This window comes from Arachis stenosperma, chromosome 10 (assembly GCF_014773155.1).
Source record: "Arachis stenosperma cultivar V10309 chromosome 10, arast.V10309.gnm1.PFL2, whole genome shotgun sequence".
NCBI classification, from domain to species: domain Eukaryota; kingdom Viridiplantae; phylum Streptophyta; class Magnoliopsida; order Fabales; family Fabaceae; genus Arachis; species Arachis stenosperma.
Genome location: NC_080386.1, coordinates 125,147,488 through 125,165,699, shown reverse-complemented (window position 1 = coordinate 125,165,699; position 18,212 = coordinate 125,147,488). Strand labels below are relative to the sequence as shown.

General features: G+C 31.8%; 1 protein-coding gene across 1 annotated transcript; it reads right to left on the bottom strand.

The window, feature by feature from the left end:
- Window positions 1-10,449: 10,449 nt before the first annotated feature.
- LOC130954867 (protease Do-like 8, chloroplastic) lies at window positions 10,450-16,387 on the bottom strand. Its single transcript, XM_057881650.1, has 14 exons — window positions 16,305-16,387; window positions 15,990-16,190; window positions 15,667-15,794; window positions 15,083-15,165; window positions 14,877-14,975; window positions 14,596-14,662; window positions 14,159-14,234; window positions 14,013-14,079; window positions 13,198-13,415; window positions 12,965-13,032; window positions 12,636-12,715; window positions 12,435-12,521; window positions 12,248-12,355; window positions 10,450-10,754 (listed from the first exon to the last, which is right to left on the bottom strand). The coding sequence occupies exons 2-14, from the start codon at window positions 16,175-16,177 to the stop codon at window positions 10,626-10,628; spliced, it is 1,398 nt and encodes a 465-aa protein (XP_057737633.1). The 5' UTR covers window positions 16,178-16,190; window positions 16,305-16,387; the 3' UTR covers window positions 10,450-10,625.
- Window positions 16,388-18,212: the final 1,825 nt, after the last annotated feature.

The following is an 18,212-nucleotide window of genomic DNA, read 5'->3' as shown; positions in this document are numbered from 1 at the left end:
CTTCATTTTGTATTTTTCTGTTTAGTTTTGTTTGTCTTGAGTCTCATGGAAAAAGGCAAACAGTGAGGTTTGTAAGAAAAAGTCATAGAGCAGAAAAAGACAGAGTATACAAAATTAAAAAAAAAATCATAGATGTCCTAGAGGTCCTTTGTACATCTGTGTTGTGTTTCATGATTCTGTGGGAATCCCCTTGCAAGTTAGGTTAGCACTTAGCAGTTGAAAACTTGGTAGGTGACTAAGTCAGGTTCAGGATTGGGGATAGAATCTGGACTTGTCCCGGATAGGAAGGGTAGTTCCTAAGGAGAATTGGTGTATGTAATCATGATGATTATAGTGAAGTTCCATCATTGTTGTGATGGAGACTGGATGTAGGCTGCATTGCACTTAGCAATTGAACCAAGATACATCTTGATGTGATTCTTTCTCTCTTCTACTCCATTTCTGATTCTACTGCGTAGGAGACAAAAATGAAAAATATCTCTGGCTGGTTACGAGACAAAATAAAAAGTCTCTTGACTATGCACGAGACAAAAACAAGAAATATCTCCTCAAGTGTTCTAAAAGACAATAAGTGTTACTAAGCAAAAAAAGGGGCTAAAATTCAACCCTCCCTCCTTCTCTTAGCCATTGATAAGCATCAATTGGTATCAGAGCTTGGTCTCAAAGAGATCAAGCTTCGCAACTTGGAGAAAAGATCCAGATGGCAGAGAACAGTGGCTCAAACCTGGTGTCCTACAATCTGATAAAAGGACAATCAAGAAACAGACCTCCTCTTTTCAATGGGAAGAACTACACCTATTGGAAGGAGAGAATGAAGATTTTTGTGCAAGCAGTAGATTATAGACTCTAGAAGATCATCCTGGAGGGTCCTCAATTTTCAACCACCACAAGTGCTGAAGGAGTAGTCTCTCTTAAAGCAGAAGCCAATTGGACCGAAGAAGAATGAAAGAAGGTAGAGCTCAATGCCAAGGCTATCAACTTGCTCAACTGTGCAATTAGCTTCGAGGAATACCGACGGGTATCACAATGTACAACGGCAAAAAAAATCTGTAACAAACTTCAAGTCACTCATGAAGGAACCACCATAGTGAAGAAGAACATGATAGATATGCTGAACAGAGAATATGAAATGTTCTCAATGAAGGAAGGAGAATCAATAGATGAAATATTTGAAAGATTCAACATCATCATTGTTGGCTTGGATGTTATGGGGATCAAGTATCCTGAATTTGTGCTTGTGAGAAGAGTTTTGAGAAGTCTCACAAAAGAGTGAGAAACCAAGACATTATATAGAGGAATGATAGGTTCACTCATGTATCTTACCTCCTCTAGACCGGACATTGTTCAAAGTGTGGGTGTATGTTCAATGTTTCAATCACACCCAAAAGAGTCCTACCTTTCAGCCGTCAAAAGAATTATTAGATATATTAAGGAAACATGTGATTATGGCTTATGGTATCCAAAATCTGATGACTTTTGTGCAGTAGGTTTCTGTGATGCAGATTATGCGAGAGATCGGGTGAATAGAAGGAGCACATCCGGATTGTGTTGCTTCCTTGGAAGCTCACTAAATATGTGGTCAAGCAAGAAACAAGCCACAGTAGCTCTATCTACAGTCGAAGCTGAATATATATCTGCCTCTACTTGTTGTTCACAATTAATTTGGTTGAAAACTCAGTTGGAGGATTATAAATTGAAAATCAATAATATTCCTTTGTTTTGTGATAATATGATTGCAATAAACATATCTAAAAATCCTGTGTTGCACTCTAGAACTAAACACATTGAAATTAGGTATCATTTTATTAGAGAACATGTGCAAAAGGGTACTATTGACATTCAATTTGTGAAATCCAAAGAACAACTTGCTGATATTTTCACTAAACCTCTGTGTGAGGATAGATTCTGTTCATTAAGGAACAGCTTGGGAATGATAGATTTAAATTCTGTAGAAAAATTGTGATTTTTTTTCTAATTCTGTTTGTTTTTGTCTCGTAGAAAACCAGGAGACAAAATTGAGGACGTGATGAACTGGCATTGATACAGGGGGAGACTCATTTTGATACTAACGATCATGGGTCCAACCAAATCTTCTTTGACCTTATCCTTGACTCTAGCCCATTTTGAAGTCCCTCAATTTTTTAATCATACTTTTTGGGAAGTTGTCATATCATATCTTGTAGGAGGGAGTTGTTGTCAAATCATAATCTTTTCTTTCCACCTTTTTCCTTGATTCTAGGAGCTAACCTCTCAGTTTTAATTTTAAAAATCATTCCTTATTGATAACCGCGCCACTTAATGGTCTATTACTCACTTAACCCTCTCTCCAATCAGCATTAAATGCTCTTATAACCTCCCACCTCTCCCCAGTCTCTTCGACCACTCTTTCATCTTCCTTCTTCCTTCTCCATTTTCATAACATGAAAAAAAAAGTTGCACCAAAAAGAAGTAGCCAAACTCCTCTCCTAAAAAATCCTCCATTTTCTTCTACCCCTCAAACACATACTCACATTCACATACACTCTACGTCCTCCTCATCCCCATCCTCCTACTCAACCGAAACCATGAGGAAAAAGGTTATTCAACAAAGGTTTTCAACTCGCAAGAAATCTGGAAAGAAAAAGGAACCAGTGATCGAAGAAGAAGATGAGTCACAATCCTCTCTAACTCATTCACCACCAAGGAAAGCAACTCCACATGCTTCTGGCCGCAGCTCTCAGCGTGCAAAAGGTTACGTGCTTCGTAACACCAGGGAACCACCGAATTTAGAATCACTTGATTTCAAAAATAAGTACAACAAAGGCCACTCACACTTTGATCCAGGAAGATTTAACTCATGTGCTTCATATGAGTTTCATAATGAAGTCCTGTAGAAGCATCACTTATGTGCATCCCACATAGTGAACTTGGAATCCCTTGCTGCAAAAGGCATCAACTTTGTCACTCTCTTTGAAAATCTGAAATGGACCCCTTTGTTCAGCATTCAGAAACCTGTGTATCCAGCTCTGGTTCGCGAGTTCTATGCGAACATGAGGTTTCTTGATGGTGCAATCCACTCATATGTCAAGCGGGTTCACTTGTCACTCTTTGGGATATGTTGATGAAGGAGCAACTGCCTATATGACGGGAAAGTGGAATTCGCAGGTTGGGATCTCATACCAGATTACTTTGAATCAGACTTGCGAGAATTTCTCTGCTTTGGATGGCACGATTCTAACTAACAAGACTCTTGGTCCTGTAAGAGCGCTTCTTCACAGAATCATCAATCACATTGTGATGCCTCAGAGTGGTTCATACCATAGAGTAACTATCTGTGATACTTTAGTACTTTTTGCAATCCTTACTTCTTCTCCCATCTCTTTTGCATATTTAATGGTGCGACACATGTGGGAGTGTGTTCGCAGTGACAAAAAGGCTAATCTTCCTTATAAAATCTTTCTTACATGCATCTTGGAATATTTCAATGTTGATTTAACTAATGAGAATGTAGAAAATAAGGTTTCCAGTATCAAAGGAGGAGGAGTCACTGGATCCGTAAAAAGTACCAAAGAAAAACGCTCCATACCCTCTGAACCATCAGAAAGTGATCTTGAGAGTCGTCCTAACGAGCCAGCAAAGGTTGCCGAATCCATCAAAGATGTTCTCACTGAATTCTCCAATATGTCAAAATTGATGATACAATCCTACAAAGCTGCTCAAAAGCAAGCATATGAGAATGAAAAAGTCTGGACCAAATACAAAGAAAGAGTGAATCTAATGCTTTAGAGTCTTGAAAAAGAAATGGGGCCTGCAGATGAGGATGATGAATCTCACGGCTCTGAGTTTAACCTTTTTGATGATTGATCTATTTGTCACTTGTTGAACTCTGGTTCTGTTTTATTATTTTGGTATTGTGTATGCTCTTGGATACTCTGGACCATTGTGTTTTGATAAAAAAAAATAATATTTTGTTTGTTTGTATACCATTGTCATTTGTTTTGCAGGTTTCCTATTGATGACAAAAGAAAGAGAAAAAGTTGGAAAATTAAAAAAAAACGGGGGTTAAAATTATTTTGATTCATGATCACCCTTGTGCATAAGTTCTATGTTCCAATGGTCATGCTTTATTATTTATGATCTGATATGTTAAACTGTTTACTGCATTAGAACTTAGTTATGTTTTGATAATTTCCTTGTACTCTGATATGTTGAATGAATGCTAGATAATTCTGTTTGATTGAAATTTTTTTGCTATAATCTGATAATTTTTGCTCTAATATGATTGCTTGAAAATTTTGTCTATTTGATCAAATGATTTGGCAGCAAAATTTTTGAAAATTATCTTATAAGTTTTTGGTTGAAATGTACTTTGAACTCAGGATTGTATGTTTATTTTGAGTAGAAAATCATTTATATGATAACAAATTAGTTTTGTTTATCACTTTACTTCTGCTAATAAATCAAGTTGTTCAACATTTCAAAAATTTCATATGTTGAATACATGGTGGCTTTAGGATTGATAAGAATGTTACAGATAAAAATTTCCTTAATAGAATGGTACATATTAAGGGGAGCTATGTAACAGTTGAAAAAGGGGAGGAATCCTAATCTTCAAAGGGAGTACTTTTAATCCTTACGCTTTCCATTTCAATTTTTAATAATGTTTGTCATCAAGAGAGAGATTGATGAGTTTGAAAAATTCCAAATTAAATTGATGATGATCAAACATTATTAAAATAATTAATTACAAAATTATTAATTTGAATTTTAATTCATATTTGCTAATTAATAATTTTGTTGCTTGCAGATTTTGTTTTGGGTCGAAAGAAAAAAATTAACAAGCCCAATGTAAAGTTAAAATTCAGCTTTGGTACAAAAGTGTTTTAATTATTATGGCTGAATCAATGCTTGGTTAGTTCGGCCAGTGGCGGAACCAGAAATTTCATAAGAGGGGGGCCAATTAAATATAAAATATAACAAAAAATTAACAAAATATGATCTGTAGCATATATATCAAAAGAGTAATTATATTATATAAAAGTCAATGTTCAACTACATACTTTAAGATTTTGATATTTTTAAACTTGCTCGACGATGCTTCATGGAACTAAAATCATCAATTATCATCTCTGAAGTGAACAAGTTGTGTCACATGTTGTTCAATAATATTTTGAACATTACTCAAAGAATCTGAAGCTGAATTTTGTTCATCATATATTCTCTCTTTTCTCTTGAAAAATGAGTGAATTGTTTTCATCTTTGACATTTTTAACTTAATTTGAACTATCTAATAAAAAAAATAAAAATAATTGCATATATGTTATTTTCTTAAAAAAAATATTAAACATATTGAGCAATAACAAATAACTTTAGAAACACAAATATATAATAACCAAAAATAAAGTTATTGATTTACCTTATTATTTTTTTGTTCCAAGTCTCACCCAAAAATAATTCTATTGAGTTTTGCCCTCACTTCAATCTTTGAAAACTGTCTATTATAAAAAAAAAATTAATTAATTATTTTAAATAAATAATGTAAATAATACTTGACATTATTATTAATTTAAAAAAATGAAATATACCTCTTTGAATCTTTGTTGTGCATTCAATGGTTAATATTTTGCTGTTTACTTCTCTTCAATGGTTTTTCTTCATATATCTTGTTTTGGTATGGAAAGAAAATTAGAATGAGAAGAGTAGAAGACCAAAAGTCTGGGAGCCACTAAAAGAGAGAGAAAAGTGGCGCTGATGCCTCTGATGGTTTGAAAAAAATGTTTGAAAAATGTACTAGTGTTACTTTAATTAATAATATGGGCTTAGACTAGTATAATAGAACCATTTTTATTAATTATTAGAATGGGCTATTTATTAACAAGAGCAACAATAATTCAAATATCCAATACATAGTGTAGTTTTTAGTTATTTTAATTTATAAAATTTTGTAACTTATATTTTTTTCTAATATTATATATAAAAAAATTTAATATTATTAATTATTACTATTTACTATTTTTTTAAAAAAATTTTGGGGGGGACCATGGCCACCTTAGGCCCCTGGATCCGCCATTGAGTTCGGCAGTATATTGTTGAAACAAGCCCATTTAAAATTCTTGCTACAAAGACCAAAGTTTGGTCCGAAACCAATTTTGGAAGAAAGCAAAGTTTCATGCTTCCACGGATACTACCCCATCTTTTGATGGATTTCAAAATTTAATTAACTTGCATTAATAGCATTGGAAGCATGAAAGAGAAAGTAGAATTGATTTGATTGCCTTTAATGAGCTACACGCTACTAGGCATAGAGAGTGTAAACTTAATTCATTTTTATTCACTTTCTTAATTCATTTGAAATTTTTTTTGCTTTCTCTCTCTTCTCTTTCTTCTCTGTTCGACTGCTACTTCACAGAAAAAATGAAAGCAAAAACAAGTTATCAAAAGAAAGAAGAAGAAGCTAGTTGCAAGGAAGAGGCCATAGTGATGATGGCGTTAGGAAAAATGAAATCCACAGTAGGGTGTGGCTGAGATCTTTGCCACTTAAGGTAAGAAGTGGTGAGGAAGTCTCAAGCACTCCATAACCAAAAATGGAAGAAGATCCAATTTGGTAAGAGGAAGAAGATCCCTTGAAAGCATGGCTCGTCTCTCCTTTTGATCAACCACCACAAGAGGTAGCTACTGTAGCTACGTGGAGGAAGAGGCAAAAGATTAGAACAGGAGGAGCTGTCAAGCATCAAGAAATCATCAAGGGTCAAGAATCCTTCTTATAGAGCAAGTCAAGATGGAAGGCCCGGATTGATGAAGATTGGTGAGAAGGGATGACACAGAGGTAATTGCATGTTGGTTTAGCGTTCAGTTTCCTCTTCTCTCTCTCTGGTCGAACCGGTTTTGGTTTGAAGAAAAAGAAAATTAGCTCGGTTCAACAGTTTCAACCTTGGAAGCTTCCCTTTCTATAAATAAGGGAGAATATCCAGGGCTTGAAACAAGGAGAAAAGAGTGAAAGCATAGAGTTCTCATAGCTACCCAAGCTAACAGAAGTTCTTCTCCTTCAATATTTTTTATTTTGTATTTTTTTGTTTAGTGTTGTCTGTCTTGAGTCTTATGAAAAAAGGCAAACAATGAGGTTTGTAAGAAAAAGCCATAGAGCGAAAAAAGGCAGAGTATACAAAATTAAAAGAAAAAGTCATAGATGTCCTAGAGGTCATTTGTACATCTGTGTTGTGTTTCATAATTATGTGGGAATCCCCTTCTAAGTTGGGTTAGCACTTAGCAGTTGAAAGCTTGGTAGGTGACCAAGTCAAGTTCAGGATTGGGGATAGATTCTCGACTTGTCCTAGATAGGAAGGGTAGTTCCTATGAAGAATTGGTGTATGTAATCATGATGATTATAGTGAAATTCCATCATTATTGTGATGGAGACTGAATATAGGCTGCATTGCACTTAACAGCTGAACTAGGATACATCTTGGTGTGATTCTTTCTCTTTTCTACTCCATTGCTGATTCTACTGCGTAGGAGACAAAACTGAAAAATATCTCGTGGCTAGTTACGAGACAAAAAGAAAAATTTTTTTGACTAAGCACAAGACAAAAACAAGAAATATCTCCTCAAGTGTTTTAAAAGACAGCAAATGTTACTAAGCGAAAAAATGGGCTAAAATTCAACTCCTCTTCTCTTAGCTACTGATAAGCATCAATTTATTATATAATATCTATATAAAAAAAACATTATTGTAACATTTATCTCATTTAATTTAATCATTTTAAAGTTAATAATTTTAAAATTAATTAACATCATTGTATTTGAAAATTAACATGCATAATATTTTTCTCAATTTGGTGTAGTCTCTGGTGGCTATGTCCATCTGGTGGCTAGGATGACTACGGGCGTGAGATATATGATATTTTGAGTGTTGATCGTGATTATGATCTGTCTATGTTGCGATAAATTCATTAATCAAACTGGATAAAGTTTATGCTTTTATTAAACATTGACAAAGAAAGAAAAAAATATACTAATGAAACATTAATTTGAACAAAATTAAAATTTGAGAAAATTTCACTCTTCTCCTATGAGATGTTAAAATGATACTCCCATTTCTTTTATTTTATAAATAAATGTATATTCTTCTCCCTTCTAACTTTTAAAAAACCTCCTCTTTAATCTATTTTAAATTTTAAGAAAATTTCACTCCCCTCCCCTGCGAGATGCTAAAATGACATTCTCCTCCCCTCTATTTTATAAATGTACATTCTCCTCTCTTCTAACTTTTAAAAAGCCTCCTCTTTAATCCATTTTAAACTTTTTGTGTTAACTAATGTTAACTTTATCCATTTTTTTTAAAAATTATTTTTTAAAAATATACCCATTAACAAAAATTTTATTTTTTATCATTAAATTTTGCTTACCAAAATATCTTTTAATAAATTATTTTTTATTGATTAAATTATATCTTAAAAATTAATAATTATATTATTTTTTCTAAAATAACCTTCAATAATTTTTTAATTATTAAATTATAATTTTACCGAAATTTTCATTAACAAATTTTTTTATATTTTACTATTAATGTTTTAATATCTATATATATATATATATATATATATTATTTTAACGTTAAATAAAAAATTTTAGTAAGATTATTTTTCAATATCAATATATATTAATTGTTATATATATTAATAGTAGTAAATTTTTTTTATTTAATGTTAAAATAATATATATTGATATCAAAAAATTAATAGTAAATATAAAAATAATTATTAACAAAAATTTTAGTAAAATCACAATTTAATAATTAAAAAAATTATTGAAGGGTAGGTATCTTAGAAAAAAGTAATTTAATTATTATTTTTTTGAAAATATTTTGGTAAAAATACAATTTAATCAATAAAAGAATAATTTATTAAAAGATATTTTAGTAAGAAAAATTTAATGATAAAAAATAAAATTTTTGTTAATGGTGTTTTTTTTTAAAATAATTTTTTTTCTTAAAAAAATAGATAAAGTTAACATTAATTAACACAAAAAGTTTAAAATAGACTAAAGAAAAAATTTTTTAAAAGTTAGAAGAAAAGAAAATGTACGTTTATAAAATAGAGGGAAGAGAAGTGTCATCTTAACATCTCCCAAAGAAAGAGAGTAAAATTTTTTCTTAAATTTTTTGTGTTAACTAATATTAATTTTATCCATTTTAAAAAAAAAATAAATTTCTTTCTTCATTGTTCATTGTTTATTGTGTTGCTGGATTTTGGGAACGGAACCTTTATATTAGACGATCTGATTATATCTTATCATCTATAATAACCACAATACTAAATAACACCATGTGTCATCTCTTCATTGATTGATCAATTTCTAACCACCAATAAGTATAAAAAACATAGTCACCACAGACGTGACCTCTCAATTTTACCGTTTCTGATTTGACTAAATTGATATTATAGGGGAAAAGTATTATTAGTTTAGCTTTAAAAAAATGACATATATTATTAGTATAAAACTTCTTTATAATCATTTGGACACACTTGAATTGAAATTGTAATATATATATTTTCAATTTTAACTCTATTTCTCTTTTAGATTTGGAATTTGACTTGCTTTAGAATTTTAAATTATTGGATTTAATTTTGACTCAACACATACAAATTAAATCAATTTTAAAACCATTTAATTTTATATTATCATCCATTGTTTTGCCACAACAATTATTATAGGCGAATTTTTCGTTCACTAATTAATTAAATTTCCTTGCATTCGAAAAAAAATATCAGTTATTATTATTATTATTATTATTATTATTATTATTATTATTATTATTATTATTATTATTATTATATTGTTTCACAAGTTTTTCTAACAAAAATAGTAACCACAAAAATAATCAAACGTAGCAAAATAATAAAATTTTTTCGTAAACACTAAAATGTAAATACATATAGATTGATTAGTGCCTAAACTACATAGTGTATATGTAGCATAATTGAAAAATTAATTGGGTTGAATATATAAAACTTTTCTACTTTGTCATGATCGAACTATCGTCAGTCTAATTCTGTTTACATTTTAGTGGCTAGAAATTTTGGTAATTAGTATGAGGTTACAAGTTCGCACCTCACTATCACCATTGTGAAATTGAGTATTAATAAAAATGAGAACAATTACGTAGAGACTTGAATTAGGATCATGTTTGCATAAACCATAATTTCACGTTCACATTTCACATTGATTTTTTTTTCCCTTTCGTTTTCTTTTGTGGGAACAAACAATGATTCATATTCAAAAGATAAATTAGTCGTCAAATTAAATTATCAACTTCAACGATACTGTGGAAAGTGCGTGATGTAAATTTGTATATTACTCACCCTTCTTTTCTCTTTTTTTTTTCCTCTTTTTTTAAGCCATCTACTCCCAAAAAAAAAACACTCACCAATTTCTATTTACTATTATGTAATTCATGATATATAGCATCTTTCTAAATTTTGTCATGTAAACTCAAAATATAGAGCATTTTTGTTTTCAAAATTAGGCAAATTACAAAAAACTCATGCACAACTAACTATTTTTAATAATGTTTAGTACTGAATTAAAAGAAAAAAAAAAGTAAAGTTAATTAACTGGTGATGCAGCATGAATATAAAATTAATCTTTTAAGATCTTTGTTCCTCAAGTTCCAGAGACAACTCCAACTTTTGACTGTCCCTTTGAATGAGCAAGGTTACCTTATCTCCTACATTGTACTCATCCAATGCTTTCAGTAACTCTCCTTTGTTCTTCACCTGCCAAGGATTCACCAAAGTTACCAAATTCATGAGTCCCTTTTCTATGAAGGAATTTAGGTAGTGTTTGGTTACTAGGGATGGCAATGGAACAGGACGAGACGGGTATTTAAGTACCCATACCCGTCCTGAACACCCACACATTGCCCCATTTCCCGCCCCGTTACCCATGGGTATCTTAAGTTTTGGCCCATACCCAAACCCACAGGTATATACCTGCCCTGTCCTGTCCCGTCCGGCCTCGAACCTAATTGATTTATAGTTTTTCTTCTTAGAAAAATCTATAATATGAAGAAGATAAACAAATTGAACAAAACTAATAAATAAAGTTCCAAACATGATTAATTACTTCAAAACATAACTAAGTTCAAAGATAATCCTAAATTATTCACAACACATAGTATATAGAAATAACCAGGTCTTACAAATGAATAACACACATATATACACGGGGCAGAGCGGGGTGGATGATGGGGCAGGACGGCCATTACCCATACCGCCAATACCCAAACAAAAATAACCTGGTCTTACCCAAACCCATGCCATACCCAGTCAACCGTTGAAAATATGAACCAGGGGGAGGGCGAGTCGGTCCAAATTGTCATCCCAATTGGTTATTGACTTCAAGGCAAACAAAGTTACTTATTGGAGACAAAAACATGCTTATAGAAAAGGATAGAAACAACAAACTAAAATTGTTGATCAAGGAAAAATTTTTAAGATAAAACTTCAATTTCCAAACTACGTAGACTACGTTTTCATTCTGTTTTTTAGATAGAAAGAAAAAGATTAAGGGTGCGTTTGGTTTGGTTTGCATTCTTTTAGATAAAACAAACTGTTTTATCTTTTTCCTTCACAAAATTCTGAAAACAAAAAACACTACAAATGAAAAACAGATAATGAAAAATTGAAAATGCAAACCAAACACATATTTCTATTTTCACTTTTAAGAAGAACAAAAACACAAGAATTTTCTGTTTTGGGATGGAAAACTTGTTTATCTCTCTATCTCCACAACCAAATGACTTTGTGTCAATTGTCTTTGTATCTTTATTTAAGAGCCAAAATTACTGAGTTAGAAATACAAAAACAAGGCCAGATATTTTTCACTTTGGGAAAATATGGAAAATACAATAATATTTTGTCTCTACGACAAAAATATTGTGACCTTGTCGCTGCCTTCACAACTGAACGAGTTTTTGTGTCTAACTGTCTCTATTTTTCTAACTCAGAGGTTGCGTTTAGATTCTATCCTTGCGACAGAAATACAAAAGCAGAAGGATATTTTCTATTCCTACTTGCATGAAGTACAGAAAACACAAGAATTTATCAATTTACTGTCTGTGGAGATAAATTTTGTCTCTGACCCTATCTCTACAACCAAACGAGTTTTATATTTATTGTCTTTGTATAAAACAAGATGGATAAATATAAAATGAAAAGTTCGGCATTCAAAAGAGGATGATTTTAACAATCTGCAAAAGACGGCTCACCGGCTTATTGTCAACTGCAACAATGATGTCTCCAAGGACTATATTACCAGCAAATCCCCTTGTTGTCGGGTTTAGCCCGGCTTTTTCGGCGACACTATTTTTAGGAACCTGGAAATGTAAGTTCTACACCGTTAAAGCATGATTCAGAAGCAAATATGTATAAGAAAAACAACATATCATGGATTACCTGAAGAATAAGAGCGCCATTCCGGACATTAAGTTGATTTGCAATCAAGTCTGGTGCTATATCAACATTCAAACCAGCTCTGACAACCTTAGAAAGAGATAATAATAATCAACATCAAGAAGCAAGAAATATTTTCATAACGAAGGTAAAGATTTGCCAAGATTGTTTGTGTGCTTGTCTATGTTTCTGCAAACTACTTACTTTTCCAAATTTAATCAGTTGTGGAACAATTCGAAGAACGGTTGAAGATGGGATTGCAAATCCAACACCAGCTGATGTTCCTGCAACACCAACAAAAAAGGCTATAAAAAAAGCATTTAGAGAAGTGCAGAAACTGGAACTTAAGCAGCCACTTTTTTATGCAAAGGAATTAATAGACCAGCAATGTGATAGGAGAAAAGAAATTGAATGTTTTAGTCAACTGAACCAAAACACACATCCTTCTTATGTAGGTCAGTCTATTTTGTTCTTATTTTCATGGTAACAAAGAATGGAGGAAAAATGAAAAGAAAAAGACAATGACAACTTGCCCGTCTGAGTAAATATTGCCGTATTAATCCCAATTAAGCGTCCTTTTGAATCCAGAAGTGGACCCCCACTGCAACAGACACAGAAAAGGCAAGAAAATCAGGGTGTTATGTGGCAGCAACTAGGGAACGGAAAGCATACACTTTTGCTGGGTGAAATGAACCGGAAGGGACAGACTATGGAATCAGAAAATGATGCATTCCTAATTCAGATGTGGAAAGGATCCAAGTGTAACCTGTTCCCGGGATTTATGGCCGCATCGGTCTGAATACCACCACCAATTGTTACACCAGTTTGGCTGAAGATGTCTCGGTTAAGTCCACTAATAACCCCAACCGTGAGGGTGTGATCAAAACCAAATGGGTTTCCAATTGCCAAACATTGCTGCCCGACTTTCAGAGACGATGACTGCCCCGCCTTGATAGGCCTTAAAAGATCCACAGGGGCTTCTACCTGTATTTGTAAGGTTATGATTTATGAATCTACAGGTGATATATGCATGAAAATAATAGACATTTAGATGATGATATTATAGTATTCGAAAGTAAAGTATGATTACAATCATAAGGTTTAGGGAGTTGGATTGCTTCAAGAGGAACACAAGGGATTAATTACTAATAACCCCAGGTTGAGGGTTGTCTTATTTAATTTAGCTGAACATCAATCTTACATCACACCAACAAAATCGAAGTATATACAGACAAAATCTTCAATAGTATTTACTTTATCAACAAAAAAAGCAACTGTTATAAACTAATAACTTTTACTGAACACACAAGGAACATGAAAGAACTTGGGGAAAAAAAATGAGAGACAATTTTAAAGTTAAATTATGAGTTAGCAATTAAAAAGTAATACATTACAGTAGTGATAAAAACAAACAAATATAGGATCCGATATAACCCCAGCAACCATAACAGTAGCAAAACATAATCCAACATGGAAGCAAAATATTCTGATGGATAAGATATAGCATCCAACAAACCATAACTTTAACGGAAAACTGTATTGATTGGGAAATAAATACAGAAAGTGAAAAAGAAAGCATGCCTTCAAGACAGCAAGATCCTTCAACCGATCAGCTCCAACAAGTTTACCCTCAAAATTCTTTTGTACCCTTAAAGAAGTGTAAAAAACCATAATTATTTAGTTGGCAGAAAGAAGTACATGAAAAGAAATAAAGTCTCCATCCTCACCCTTCGGATGCTAGAATATTAACTCGTGCAACAACCTGACCAGAGCTTGGGTTTCTTGAAAGGGCATTACCAATTACTGAATATGATAAAATAACAGAAGAATCAGAAATCCATTCCAAACATGAAATGTGTCCCAGTGTGTGCATGCAGTATGTGTCTGGAGCATAGTCAACCAGCAGAACAAGGAGAAAAGAGAAAAATCATACAATACCCAAAAGCCGAAAATTTTCAATGAATCCATGCTATTGTGCTGAAAATTCATGTTCAAGTTAAGAAGAGCATTTAGTTGTGCTTAAACAAGAAAAAACTTTGATCCATGTAAAAGAAACTTTATGTTCATTCATATCTCACTAAACTCTTAGAGAAGAGAACTAATGCTGAATGCATATATATTACTAACGCTTAACATATATGATATTTTCTTCAGTAATTCTCACCATGATAATTTGTCACAATGTGGCCTTCCTCGTCCCACACAACTCCAGAACCATTTCCTTCAGGAATCTGGACGTATGAATAACAAAGAAATAAATAAATAAAGATTTTTTTTTAAAATAAAAAGGGATGAAGTACATGATTCAACTCCCATAAACATGTAGGCCAATAGAAAAGCTTATAATTCGTATAATCTAAAGATAATATAATGATGAATAAATGAGACAGTCCTTGATATCCTTAAATTTTGACATCAAATATTAGTACTAAAGTATGAAATTACCTCAACCGCGCCAGTTATATTAAGTTGAGGACGCAATGTCACATCAAAGATGTTAACAACGGAGTACGTGTTGCTTTCAAATAGTTGGACAATTCGATCCTGCCAATCACAACAAATTGGATTAAGTTACCTAGAATACCACTATTAAAGGGTAAAAAGCATGCACAATCACAATAGACAAAGGGCAGCTACAGCCGAAAGCTGACCTCAACCGGAAAGAGCGGGCCAGAAGAAACCACAGGAGGAGTCACTTGTTCAAGTGTCACTGATGGGTCTCCCAAAGCTAGGGCTGTACATTTACAATTTATGTCTAATGAGAAATTTTGTGGTAAATATCAAATACTAGTGAAGACTTCTACTAAAGAATTTAGCATATGAAAAAAATAGAACAAAGCTGATGTCTTATGAATTTGAGACAGTTGTTCCAGTATCTCTCATAGTCAGGGATGAAAGAAAGCAAGGAAAGAACGAAAAGAGAGGATGTGATTTGACTACTAAAAACTTCGTATATTGACAATGCCTTTCGAATGTGTATTCATGAGTTGAAGGGTAATTATTGATGGCATATTACAGATATTATTTTAATACTATTGTTTATTCATGGCTCCATGTAACAATCTAAGAATAAAAAAATTGAAATAAACTTCTATGATAAAAAGAAAATGATAAGCTTCTATGCATTGAACAAGCCATTTCAAATCCAAGTTCAAAAAGTTATAAAAGTTTCCAAATTCCCTTTCCAACATTCAATCAAACAGGTGGAATGCAAAAAAAGCAGAACCGTGCGAACCTGACAAATACCTTGAAGAATGGAAACATGAATACATTGTCAAACTCGCCATCAACACGCGCCGCGTCGGCGACAAATGAATTTTCCTCAGCATTCCATCAAAATCCTGAGCTTCATCTTCACCAATCCTGCATAAACACAAAAAAAAAAAATTACAATCTCACCCATATAAGAAAACCAACAAACCAACAACAAAAATGCAATCTAATAGCCAATAACAATGACAAAGATTCAAACTTTGAAACCAATGTAACAAGAAGAAACCACACACAAACACACCCAGTTGCAAATTTGTAATTTTGAAACCTTGCGCAGTAAGGTACCTTGAAATGGAGATAGGTTGGGACTGAACGGCGTCGTTTAGGAAGTGTTGTTGTTGGGAGTGAGAAGAACACACAGAGGACATTCCATCAAAGAAAAGCTCACGGCGACTGAGAACAGTGGTTCTTGTTTGTGATGTTGGCACCGCCATTCCCACACACCAAGAATTGCATGCCGAAACTATTTTCATGATGTTTCAAAATCTGAACAAAAAGAGAAGATTTTTGTGAGGGAAGTGAAGGAGATAAGGGATTATGAAGAGAAATGAGAGTGGGAGTGAAGTGAGTGAAGTAAAAGAGAAGAAAGTGTCAACTAACTTTCTACTGAGATGACAAATGCCTCATCGTTTAACTTCCGACATAGTCTTCAATTTACTGCTTTGCCAATTCCAGATTTTTTTGTGGCCCACCCATCCATCACACACAATCTTCAATTTACTACTCTTCAGTGTCCCATTCTTGAGATGAGATAGATACACGTAGGCATTTTATTTACGAATTACAAATTAAAAAGGATTGAATAACCTGGTCCTGATAATTTCTTCCAAATCTCCAAACAAAAAAAAATATCCTTTTTTATCTTTGATATTTAACTTCATAAAATTGGTTAATTTTTGTGTTAATAATCTCTCATTAAAATATATTTACATAAAATATTAATCATTAATATATTCTTTATTTATTTTTTATAAATAAAAATAATTTAAAAATCACTAATATTTCTTAGTTTTATACGATAAATTTAGTTGATGTATTTAAAAAAGGTAATATAAAAATAAATACTAAACAATCTCAATAATTTATCTATTCTTAATATATAAAAATAGATGCATAAGTTTATTTACATTACTTTTAAGATATATTTTTCTTCTTACTAATGTCATGTCAGCAACATCGCTTACTTGTCAAAATTTTAGAATTAACTACTCAAATTTTGTCAAATCAACTATTATTTTCAAATCAGTAAAAAAATAAAATATACAAAAAATATACAAGTAATAGAAATATATTCAAATTAGGCTGCAAAATTACCAATGACAATAATTAAAAATTAATAGTATCTAACTAAATTTGTAACCTATAAGAATCAATATCCCTATATTTATTATATTTTACCGTTATAAATATTACAATAAATTTATAACCCCAATAATTAATTTATTAATTTTTATAAATAATTCATTAAATGTAATAAACATCCATGTTACAAATATCATAATAATCTATTAATCATAATAAATTTAACGTTACAAATATTCAAATTCCATACTATTTGAACTACTTATATAAGTCTCTTATCACTATTTCTTAAAATAACATCAAATTTAGCACAAAAAATTTATTTTCACACTACACATCTCAAACTTACTCAATCATCATTCTTTGAGCAATATTACCGAACAAACAGACAATTAGTTTATCAAAGTTCGCGTGGTTCGTCTATGGAAAACATTAACACCCACAAATGAAGAAGAGTTTCTTTACTTAGAAATGATCATATTAGATGAAAAGGTACAAAACAAACATATTTATTGTATTTTTAAATTGAACATTTCCCAACACTATTTTGAATTTGCAATACTTGAGAAATTGTCTGACACAGTGTGTCAAAGAAAAATATTAACAGATAATTTTACTTTATACTATTTCAATTATTCTTATTAAAAATAACTTATTTAATAAAAAATTTCTATACATTTTTGTTTTTTTTTTATTATAGATGACATTGGAAAACTGCATGCGCATCAAGAGATTAAGAAAAAAGAAAATCATATAAATTCAATACACATCATCAGAAGAAGAACATACAAAGATGGAACAAACAACACAATAGAAAGTGTATACAACTCAATAATTCATAAAGAACATGCCTTTACAAGAATCTACAACAGAAAAAGGATGACTAGCGCCACATAAGGATACTAAATTCATCGACCAAAACAAATACAAAAATCAAACCACCAAATAAAAATGTCACTTTGTACAACTCTAACATTCAAATCTTTTGTACTACAAATTATTTTAAACAAAATACCTTTTTAAATTTAACTTTAGTTTACATATTTAATTTAACTCTACAAAACATAGTCATTTTTAATATTTATTATATACTATCATTAATTTACCGCCTGCGCATCGCGCAAGTCTCATTCTAGTTATCCTTAAAAGACAACAAAACTCCCAACAAAAAAGAATTTGTTAAACTTAGTTGATTTTAATGGATAA

Bases quoted from the DNA above. Each gene is read 5' to 3' on its own strand.
- LOC130954867 (XM_057881650.1), bottom strand. From the start codon at position 16,177: ATGAAAATAGTTTCGGCATGCAATTCTTGGTGTGTGGGAATGGCGGTG. The intron at 14,976-15,082 runs GTCAGCTTTCGG...TGTGATTGGCAG, and splicing joins GCCCGCTCTTTCCGGTTGAG to GATCGAATTGTCCAACTATT. The intron at 14,080-14,158 runs GTGAGGATGGAG...CACTTCTTTAAG, and splicing joins AATATTCTAGCATCCGAAGG to GGTACAAAAGAATTTTGAGG.